This window comes from Sinocyclocheilus grahami, unplaced genomic scaffold, assembly GCF_001515645.1.
Source record: "Sinocyclocheilus grahami isolate Dianchi unplaced genomic scaffold, SAMN03320097.WGS_v1.1 scaffold55.1, whole genome shotgun sequence".
Classification (NCBI taxonomy): domain Eukaryota; kingdom Metazoa; phylum Chordata; class Actinopteri; order Cypriniformes; family Cyprinidae; genus Sinocyclocheilus; species Sinocyclocheilus grahami.
Genome location: NW_015505234.1, coordinates 3,822,461 through 3,834,419, shown reverse-complemented (window position 1 = coordinate 3,834,419; position 11,959 = coordinate 3,822,461). Strand labels below are relative to the sequence as shown.

General features: G+C 35.9%; 1 protein-coding gene across 1 annotated transcript in view; it reads right to left on the bottom strand.

Moving 5' to 3' along the window:
* Positions 1-1,971, bottom strand: part of LOC107583918 (ras association domain-containing protein 9-like) — a 9,959-nt gene extending 7,988 nt beyond the window's left edge. The window contains exon 1 of the mRNA XM_016270270.1: positions 1,845-1,971. Coding sequence (XP_016125756.1) covers positions 1,845-1,891 — 47 coding nt within the window. The 5' untranslated portion in view covers positions 1,892-1,971. The remainder of the gene's footprint in view (positions 1-1,844) is intronic.
* Positions 1,972-11,959: the final 9,988 nt, after the last annotated feature.

Below are 11,959 nucleotides of genomic sequence, written 5' to 3'. Positions count from 1 at the left end.
GACATTACTACATTTAACATATGCATGTGGTATAAGACTCTTGATCAAATATAATAATTCATTTAAATTACTGAATAACTTCAAAACCAAAGTGTTAAAAACACAACCCCATCACAATCTCACAACCCCGTTATGATCGAATAAGTAACAGGGTTGAGTGTGACGGGGTTGTGATTTTTTGCTCAAAATGGCCACTGCTCTAAATGTAGTGAATAACAGGAGAGCACAAGGCATGCATGATATTAAGAAATTATGTATATTGTTGAAATAAAAAGATCATTTTCACAAGTAATAGATTTCTATCTTTATTTGATGTAACGGGGTTGAGTCGTTAAGCTTGACAACCACAATATCACAATATTAATAAGTTATAGTTATAAAAGAAGGTGGGAACTTGCCTATTTCTGCCCACAGTGTTGTTCAGAAGACTTATATGATGTCACTTCCTGTTAATGATGTCACATAAGGATCAGTTAATAATTTTTATGGGGGGATAATGATTTGTGTAACGGGGTTGAGGGGTTATTGAGGTACGGAACTAAATAATATGATTTTAATAAATAATCATGAATTTACTTAGAAAAAAAACATGACCAGCAAAAAAGCACAGATAGATATTTATGAGAATGGCAAAATGTATGGACTTTTTTCTAATTTTATTATTCATATCCCAAGTAAACTGTCATAGAAGGCCATGAGGGACATGACAAAATAGGTGGTGTCAACTGAAAAAAAAACAAGATAATTTCTAAAATAAAGATAAAATGTCATGTTTTTTAACCTTATTAAAGGAGACATTTCAATTAATACAAAAAGCTTTTAAAAATAGATTTTGGGGACCCAATACATAAAATATACTTAAAAAGGTCAGAGGGACTCAAATCGTACCGGTTTCGTGGAATGACTCATATCTCAAGCAACCCAAATTTTTTCAGGCCAAGTCTAGCTATAACTACCCGTCCGTCATCTACAATATTGTTGACGCCACTGGAATCTAGCTACCCGTCAACTATAGTGCATATCTTCTAATGATGTGTACATCTCTAACACTGCGATAAATAATGACAATATATTTATGTTTTGTCATGAACCTTCGATACTGACAGCGATCGTGCAATTATGGTTGCTAAAGTTACCTGCTTACATTTCTGTTCGCAAGTTTACACATTTAGCACATTTTTACTGACTTTTTCTTACTGTTATGTTATTGTTTGAAATGCATATACTTGTAATTAAAAAGAACACATACTTTTAAAACCTCCTCCATATTTTTTTTATAATTAAAAAAAGTATAAACTAAATAAGTTAGAACAAAAAGTATGCTACATGTATTAACTTTCATAATAATAATAGTAATCCAAGACCTAAAGTAACTAAATAGGTCAATTATATTGAATACGACACTACAGAATTAAGCCTTTTCAGTTCATTTCATCAAGACTCGGACGCACCGTTACGCACATCCGTCGTCATGCAAGAATTCATTTAGAAAACATTATTCATTTTGGAGACACTCGTTTTGCGTAACGCCAGCTACCAGCATCCAAGAGAGGCACCAGAGCAAGCAGAACAACAGCATCAAGTGTAACTCGACTCTCTGCGACCATGCAGCGAAACACTTGAGTGAGAGCAAGTGTTGTTGTTACAGTGTTTACAGCCCATAACAATAACTGTACGCGTTTAATTACGCATTCTAAGAGAGAGAGAGAAAAAACATGTAACGTTTCTCGCAATTTCTACCTTTTAGGCTTGTTTCGACCTTTCAAATAAATATATATTGATTTATTCCATGAAATGTCTGTGGTAAGACTGCGCAATCTTAAATGAAATGGAGTGAAGCATACCTGTTCTTCAAACGCGCCTTCAGAAAGTTTTTTCCAAAAGGAGCCATCGCGCGTCAGTATGATCGCAGGTCAGATCCAAGACATCGTGTGGCAGAACGGAGCGCGTAAACCTAATCAAGAAAGTGGCACTGAAGTGCTGGTCGTGGAAAAAGTTGAACAACTTGCGAACTTCAAAGTAAGAGGAGTTTCGAACAGGGCCGGCCCACTTCACACGGAGGGAGGCGACAAAACCCGCTTGTTGGATAACTGTGTGAAGCTGATGATCGAGATGATAGCATCTCTGTGCAGTTTTGGAGAACGGGGAGTGTTGCTACACATTTTCCTTCAGCGTCTGTAACTCTGTTTTTGTTTTCCCTTACGCTACGACTCTCTAATATAATACTCACATATTTATCTGCAACAATTTGAATCAGTTAGACATTAAAAATAAGCGCAGTTAAATGAATTACAGACTGTTAAAGAGCGTTGATATTACAACATACCCCACTACTTGAATGGGTCGTCACAATAATAACAAATATTCTACAAATATTCAATATTCGCCATCTTCATTTTTAATTACTTTTATTGTGGCAAATATGTTATGCCATTCTCCATTAATACAACACTTTCCAGTTTAAACATCTGATTTCAATATAATCAATTTCATGGCAAATAAAATAGCTATGTTTTACTCTACAAACAGGATTCTATTTGTCCTGTGAGTCTGTCATGTTTTTATAGAATCTAACACACCTCAGGAGGTTGGTGGTCATGATTTCACTCTTGTAACTCATTTCTGATTGGTTAAACCGACAGTGTTACAACACTCCCTTGTCTTTAATTCTGTATGATGATGAATTATAATGCATCATAATATTTCAACCTTGACATTGGCTATCATCATATATCTGGATAGGATATTTGTTTTTGGAAGCAATCAAAAGTAAAGCCCGTTTCATTACAAACTGTACTAAGAGAATCTTTTCGAGGTTAAATGTCACACATTGGATTCTCAAAACAGTCTATATTTTATCTAAGCACAGTATGAGCAACACATAACAATGGAAAGCATGACGGACAATAAGAGTTATTATTAGGTTGACATGGAGTTGAGCAATACAGGATAAGATTGGTAATTCTTGAAGACTGTCAATATCAGTGAGTTCAAATGAAGGCACTGCGCAACCTCTCCAACTTTCATCATCCCGCTTCTAAGAACTAATCATAAATTCACTTCTTCACTCCCCCCTCCCTCCATTAGAATGAAGAGAGGAACATCAAATTAGCATTTCTGAAAGTTTTGACGTCAACAATCAAAGTGGTTTCTGAGGTGTTTGCTGATGTCATCGTGACACAGGACAAGAGGGCATGGAGGGAGGGAGGGATGGAGAGAGAGAGAGAGAGAGAGAGATATGGAGATGGATACGGGAGGGGTAGGAACGATAGTGCACTCCTCTGACATCATAGAGGCTCTTATATACCGGGTGGAATGGAGCCCGCCATTCCTCACTTCACTTCTGTGAAAGCCAAGAGAAGACACAGCAAACAGGTTGGATAAGAAACCAAGAAGACAGCATAGTGACTTCTGCAGGACGCACTGTGATTTTCTCTCTCTGTCTCTGTAACTCTCTTACAACTTATCTCTCGTATTCTTCCATCCGTTTTCACACCATTTTATGACCTTTAACCCTATGGACTTGGGCCCAGCTTGAATGTGCAGAAACTGTGGGACTACTAAGAAAATGCAGATGCAGCTGACCTCCGTTATGCTCCTTTTTTTATTGTGTAATGGACTGTGTTCAGGTAAAAGCACTTTTATCAATTTATACAGACTGATTTTACTTCTTCTAAAAAAAGCACATTTTAATTACCATTTAAAAATGACCAATCTTTTACAAGGTAAATATTTCATGATTATGATCTTTGACAGCTAATGTTCAAATTATATCTTTTAATGTCTTACTTAGTTTTAACTATGCTATTTCTTTATCTAACTGATATTATTAAGGATAATCAGTATTTTCACCAACGCATATGCATCATTAGACTCTATTATGTGTGGATAATTTTATTAGCAATTGAATAAAGATAAAACTTTAAAATACAACTTAGATGGAATCATATATACATAAAAATGTTTGTCTACATTTGCTGTAGAATATTTTTCTGCTTTTATGGCTATTTATACAGTATATCACAATTTCCCTTTGAAATAAAGAAAGTCACTCATTTAATGCTCTAATGTCTTTAAGACATTTTATACTTTAGACTTAAACATATTGCTGTGCATGTATCTTACGGTTCTAGCTATCTTGGAATATATGAATAATATGAAATACAAACCCATTCACTTTTTTTCCCTGATCTGATTGAATTAAAACAGACTTACTACTGTCTACTGTCTGCAGACAAAAATGTGTCCGGTTTCTCTGTACTTTGATGTGTGTATACTCATTATGTGTATAGTCCTACTCTTAAAACATGTCAACATTGTGTGTTTTCCCCCTCTTTATAGATATAGACCAGGGAAAAAGGGCAATAGAGGAAGAGGTACTGAGAAGTCTCCTCACTTCAAAGGTACAGACTTGCTTTTAAAACACCTGTGGAGTGGGAGCCAACAGAGGCAATACTGGCCTTATATGGAGCCTTAATATAGATATGCCCTTTGACTGTGGGGCAGCTGAATTTTAAATTAAAGTCATGGTTATTTCATGGTTTTTGGTTTTGTGAATACAGCAAAAAAACAAACAAACAAAAAAAACTACAGATTTATTAAACAAAATAAACAATAATCTTTACCAGTTAACTTTACCATCACAAGCGTTAAATCTTGTTATGCTTCATGTTTAATACATCTGGAGAGGCATTTTCACAGGGAAAACAGAATAGCACAGGGCTTTGGGATTTATAGTAAAATTAGGTTTGTGCTCCAATCACTCAGCATTTCATAAAATGCTATTGTCTTCATGAATGCCATGGTGCACAGCAGTCCACAAATGTATATGCTAACTGATGTTAAACGTAATACGAAATGACACGTTTTTGTAAACTATTGATTGAAAAAGACAAAGCTTCCAATCAGGCAGCAAATCAGAAGCAGTGTACTCAAAAAGGAAAATGGATGAAGCTTTTGCACTCTACTGGTGGACCAAATTATGTGTCATTGCCCGAAATGATACTCAGCTGCCTTCATTCATTCAGCAATATTCTGCACCGCATTAACATCCATTATCTATCGTCAGTACATCTGTTATCCATTATCAATAGAGAATCATGTAGCATCATGGTTTTTATAATTTTCTTTACATTGTTTTTGAATGCTGATCACAATTTTTGGCTTTTGTAACTTTCCGTATAGACATCCTCTCTACTGCAGAGTTAATTATTAATTATGACTTTGAATACTGACATTAAATGATGTCTTTAAGGCTAAGCTTTTAAAATGTCAGCTGGCCAAGTCTAATTAAATGTAGTGCAATAGTTACTTTAATGGCAGACAGCCTGCAGGTCTTATACAGGTGACATTTTCCTGTTATTTAATAATAAGAAAAAAAATCTTTCAGTTTGATATGTTTGAATTACTGAGATTATTTGCACTTATTTTTAATATCAACACACACACACACACACACACAGTACATGTGTCACCTCATGGTCATTAAAATTCACAAAAATTGCCCTTGCCTTTAAAGTGTGGCCCTACCATTATGAGAAGTAGACTCCACCAGTTATACATCTTATTCAAGCACACTTCAGTACATCTCTGAGAAGAAATAGAAATAGAAAGAGCCAGACGATGAACTGTGCATCAGTCAGGACTTGGCAGTTAATTGACAGCATTGTCCACCCAATTGCTGTGATTTTCAGCCCTGTAATAATATGAGAGGCATTGGGGGAAATAGTTGAAGCATTCTGCCTTTCATTTCAGCTACAAGACGATCAAGAATATCCGGAGCTGGACCAAAACAGCGACAGTCCACTGAAGAGAAAATCTCCGTATATACTTAAAAGGCAGCTGCGCACCAATAAATCAAGGCGGCCTTACATTCTGAAGAGAAATGTGTATTACTGATGCTCAAGATCCACCGATGGAAAGACATTTTTACATTTTGTGAATATGTGTCTGTTTTCTCTGTCGTAGTATTACAGTAGCAATATAGTAATTGTATGTTCTGTTTTAGCTAAACCTTTGTTCATTTATGTGATCCAGAAGTCAATCCCTTCTTCTTCATTATGGGATGGACGATGTAAATAAAACAGCAGTCAATTCAAGAGTTTATTATATTTATTTATTTAATGTATAATTATTTTTCTTCCAATGTAATTAAATCATACTTATTAAAACTCTTTATGAGACATCTATTATTATTATTTTACAGAAGGAATTATTTTTTCATATTTCCATGATGACAAGAACATTTGTGAATAATTTTTAGGACCTTAAATGAGTAGCTTTCTTTGTGTAAACATACAGTATATATATACTGAAAAAATAATGGTGTATAAACAATTTTTACTCAGAAATTGCTAGTAAATTTCACAAACATTACAAAGAAATGGCATGAAATTTTGAAGTAAAACTGAAATAGTTTTCTTGTAAAAACATTTGGAAAATATTCTAATTCTTGTCATAGAACAAATAATTACTACATAAAAACAGATTTTAACCAACCATATGACAGAAGAAAATATGTAAAAAATGGATCACAAGACTCTCACAGGTTACACTGGTTTTTCAAAATCATAACAAGAAGAGTAGGAACCAAATTAAGCTATTAATTGTGCTTGGGTTTTCAGTTTAAGGAACCTACAGGTAAATTTGGATTAAGACTGACTGATATGACCAATAACACATAATTTGAAATTCCATACTACTGCAACATCCTTAAGACAACAGCTATATTCTGGTGAGTCTGCCTTCCATCTGTCTAAAAAGTTGTCTGTAATAGTACGATGCCATTTAAGCACTCCTTTGTACTCTAGTTGACGTTAAAGCAATTACGAAAATAACAGGGAAATACATTCCATTACTCTCCATTAAGAAAATAAAATTCCTCTAAAGGACATTTGACTTATTTTATTATGAGTAACAAAACAGTATCTATCTGATGAATGCACAATTTGTCAAACCCTGAGCTATATGCACATCACTTTCATTAATGAAATGGAAAAGAGAAAGCTTGTTGGTTTCCATTTCTCTAATTGACCACTTCTAATTAAAAATACTAATGCAGCTAAGTAATTAGCTTTGAAAAGTGCTGAACAACTCAAATAGACCAAATATTATTTCTCTGTGGCCTTTTGACACGGACTGTATGTTACTGCAGTAGGAATGATCCTGATACAATTACCAATCAATTCAAACCCCAAATGCACGGTATACTAGTTGTATATAAACAAAAATGACAAATGTACACAAAGCAATATTTTACAAATATTTCAGTAATCAGAGCCTGTTCACCAGTAGATGACAGTATAGTCTAATGCAACACAAGCCCTCAAAAGGCATCAACTGCTATCTTACAAGTGATAAACATCATTTTTCAATATTTTGTCATCTTCATTCCATTTCAAATCTTAAACAACATATAGTGATAAGTTATATTTTATATATCAGTGTACTTGTGCAATTCATTGGGCAATACTATACAAGAAACTTGTCATATAAAGATGGAGTATCAGTTCTATGATTCAATCTTTCGGTTCTTTTAAAGCTATAAATATTTAAGCACTGAGATGAACATACCATTTATATTAGAGAGGAATAATAATTTGTCATTCTGTAAAATAAATAAATAAATAAACAAAGTTGGTTCTTTCAACTTAAATGGTCTAAAGGTGATAATGGAAAAAAGTGTTGTTACTTCTGCACTAGTTGTGCTGCTATGACTGAGATGATTTTAAATAGTAAGTCATCTGTGAATATTTTCAGTTACAAGACATCACAAGAATCACTTGGAATGTTTTTATTGATGCACATGTGTGGGGTCCTGTTCAGAGAGGGCTTCTCTCTCTCTCTCTCTCTCTCTCTCTCTCTCTCTCTCTCTCTCTCTTTTACCTTTTCTGCAGGCATTGATCGCATATGGGTTCTTGTCTTGTTTGTCACTCACTTTATTGCCTGCTGCTGAAGTCTAGGGAAAAACAGCCGTGTCCTTCGACAAGGTCCCACACAATACAGATAGGAAGACAGCCACATATCTCTGTATTTACAGAACACTGATTTTTTGATGGTCGAGTTTGTATGCCTCAATATGTGTTTGATATTTGAGCAAAGCGCCAGCTGTGCTGTTCTTCCTTATGTGATGTTTAATTAAATATAGCTATCTATATCTATAAATGCTATCTATAGTATAGGAAGTAATATTGTGAAATATTATTAAAAAAAACTGTACATAAAAATGTATGCAGTCCTTCTAAGCATCATCTGTTGTGTCCATGCTAGTGCTCCTTAATTGTTTTGGCCACAATCCAGTGCTGGAGCTCTCTTTAATTTAGCTCTAATTTTCCAATGGAAGCACAGATTGACAGTTTAACTTAGTCACGGATCTCTGCCACATCCTGGGCCTGATGCAAAATGAAAGTCATTGCCTTCATCTGGGCTGAGCGGTGCATCTCCTACCAGCCGGTTACATCAAGATAATTGCTTGTGAAAGAACGAGATTAGTTCTCTTGAGATTAGTTGTGAGGAATCTGATTGTGTGGATTGAATCTGATTGTGCATTGCATGATGGTATAGCAAGCATGACCTTGTTCTCTGCCTGCAGAGTAAATAATTAGGGCCTGCATATGGGCAGTATTACCCAGCTCAGAAGTGACAGCCTCTAACAAGAGAAACTGAACTAATCGAATTCTAAATCGAAAACGAATTCTTGGCCACGATAAGAAAAAGTCTTGTCAAGAGTTTGGATTATGTGTGGGATAGCTAGAACTTTCACATGGATCTTACTTTAAAGGAATGACACATTCTACAAAGAAATATAAAAATCCTGAAAAGCAAAGAAACAAATGTCATTAAGTACACCCATTGACATTGAATGGCAGAGGAAAAAGCAACATTTCCACAGCAAAAAGCAACCTTATCCAATTTGTTCCTCTCCTGTGCTGGCTCTTTTTAAAGCTCCCTCTAGAAAAGGAAGAAAGAAGCCTGATGGTCTTCGACAGGCTCCAAGCAGAGCCATTAAAGAGCCTGATGGAGAAGGCGGCAGTAATTGTCACACGGGAGGAAAGAAAGGTAGCCACTACGCAGGCTTTTAAATGAGCTGATTGCATCTCTTTGGCTGGCAAAATTGAAATGACTACCCTCAACATCGCACCTCTATTTTCACAGCCTCTGCTCGGTTATTAAATGGCCTGCAACGGGAAAGTGCGAGAGGCGATAGTCCAGAGTGCCTTTGTTCTCCACAGCATCGCAGTCTCTCCCGTTTTCAGCACTCCCAGCAGTGCGGTGCTTTTAAAGAAGAGCATAGGGAAATTAGTTATCTCCACTCTACATGCAGGGAAAACCCTGCAATTAATCTTTAATTAAGGCTGTTACAATGGAAAGGGACACTGCAGTAATAGGAGAAAGAGAGCAAAGGGGTCCGCTATAACAACTGGAGACAGACAGCACATGAGTACATTAGTATGAGCTCATTCAACCATCATCAAAAACACACCCTCTCATCATCTAACAGACTTTGAAGAGGGCCTGTGCCACTTCAGCAAATACCAGGTTAATTCTACTATTGTTATACAGCGTATTGAACTTTATCAAATATTACTGTATTATGAGGTTGCATCTGTAATGGATGTATAATATTTCCATGATAGCGGGGACAATCTGTGCTTGGTGTATTGCTTACACCCTCATGGGGAGAACATGGATTCATTTCTTGGCTAATGGCTCATTGCTTGCAAATTGATCCTTAACACTTTCTATTCTGGTTTAAAGTTATATGTAACACAACAGATTCACATTATAATCCAAACTGTAAAACTCAACTTAAAATTATGAGGCAACTTGCTGCACAGAGTTTACTCAACTCAGGGCAAAATAGTTGAATCAACTTAAAGTTGTTTTTTCAATGAACATAATACAAAAAAATCAACACACTCCATAATAAAAAACATAATTGAATTTTTGGCTACCAAAAATGCTATGTATTCTGTAAAACATTATTTGATCAAGTCATAGCATGTTTTTCCATTACTTTAACTCATTAAATTAATTTAACCAATTAAAACATATTAATCTCTATTAACAAAATGCAACAGCACTTCTTAAGCACTGGACTAACTTAAAAGCCTGCAAAGACCAAAAAAGGAAGAAACATGACCAAAAGAAGAACTACCACCCTATTAGTGACATAACCAAGCAAAATAACATAAAAACATCCTCATACTTAAACCAAAACACATTATAACATTATTTAATTATGCTCCTCCAATGAACCCACTCAGTAATAAATGCAGCAATATACATTTCAAAATCATTTGCCTTTATATCTTTACAAAAGCAAATTATTTTGCACCAACTGGCATCCACAGGACTGAACATTAGCAACTGAGCATACTTCTCAGTAAGGTTTTTTTATTCTCAACTTCCTCTACATTGGACAGGTCAATCAACCTTTAAAACAGATGCATTTATATGTCTCCACACATTTAAATAAAGTTTCTTCAAAGGTTCTTTTCAACATTTTAGGTTCAACCAATGTTACAATAACAGCATATTGGTGAAAACATTAGTACATACAATATTGAGATACCAAAGAATGTAAGATTCTTCTGTCACTGAAACTGCAAAACCCATTTCAGGGCCTTTATTTTAGTGTCCATTTGCAATCTGTTCAACGATCATATCCCTCTCACACCAACTCATGTCTGTCTCTCTCTGGCACAGGCAACAGAGGGATCTATCAACTGCTGCAGAGTGATGGGCACCATCAGTTTCATAAAGCTGCTCCATTGAGGGAGACTGTCATCAGACAGTAGTTAATACTTATGAAACTTTAATGGTTTACTGATGAAAGCGGCGTAGAGGAGCAGGCAGGAGCCCAGAGCAACACTCCGAGGGGACCAGCAGGATAAATGAGACTAATTATTGGATGAGGGTAGATCCGGTTCCAGTGCCTCTAGCATGATATGTGACAGCAGCTGAGAAGAGCCAGATGTGGGTCTCTACCTTGGTACATTGCAGTGATGGGATATTAAACTACTGTGGCCCAGGGGACAGTAAGTATAGCCAGAAATGGTCCATTCCAACACCTGTGGCATTGTGTCTCTGGGCCCACAGATAAACACCTGCTTATCGGTGTAAGGAGTGTGCTAACCAGCTAATGATTGTCATGAGATGGATCCTTTGTTCTTATCGGACAGGGACTACAGGTCTTGCTTTACTCCAGGTTTATTCTCCCCCCCCCTTTGGATTCATCTAAACCACTTGCATCCATGCTGTAATTGACTCAGGATTGTCTATAAAATGGCACAGCTCTGTTGCAGGGCTTGGTCAGTGATACATGGAAATGTAACGCTGCAGCTACATCTTAAAGGGATAGTTCACCCCAAAAAATGTACATTCTGTTATTTACCCTCATATCAATCCAAACTGTCTCTGTGGAACACAAAAGAAGAGGGGAAAATGTTTTTTGTGTGCAAACAAAATGGGAAAAACCCTTAGGAGTTTTAATGTTGTCATCTGATTGGTTGAATTCTACTGGATTTCCAGGTGGATTTCCAACCAAACTGTAATTGGTCCTTGGCCAATGAAATTTGCGATTGAGTTCAGACTTTCTGCTGTTAGTCTTAAATTCTGGCTAGATGAGACTACTATTCCTTTAACATTTATTTTAGTATACCACAGCTTTGAGATGTTTTTCTGCACCAGAATTCAGAAGTCACAGTGAAGCTGAAGTCGGAGATATTTTCTTATTGTGACATGCATCCAAGTGTAATGGATTATCAAAAAAGAAAAAATACTTGAAATTGGCTCTATGCAGAACCAAGGTTTTGAGATTTGAACATTGTACTCAAAAGTGGAGTAAGAACGCAAATTTGCAGGGGTGAAGTTCAAGCAGAATAAATGTTTGGAGACGTCCTGCATGTGTCACCAGAAAGGGGTCCAATTTTGATTAAACATTACAAGGTCAAAAAAA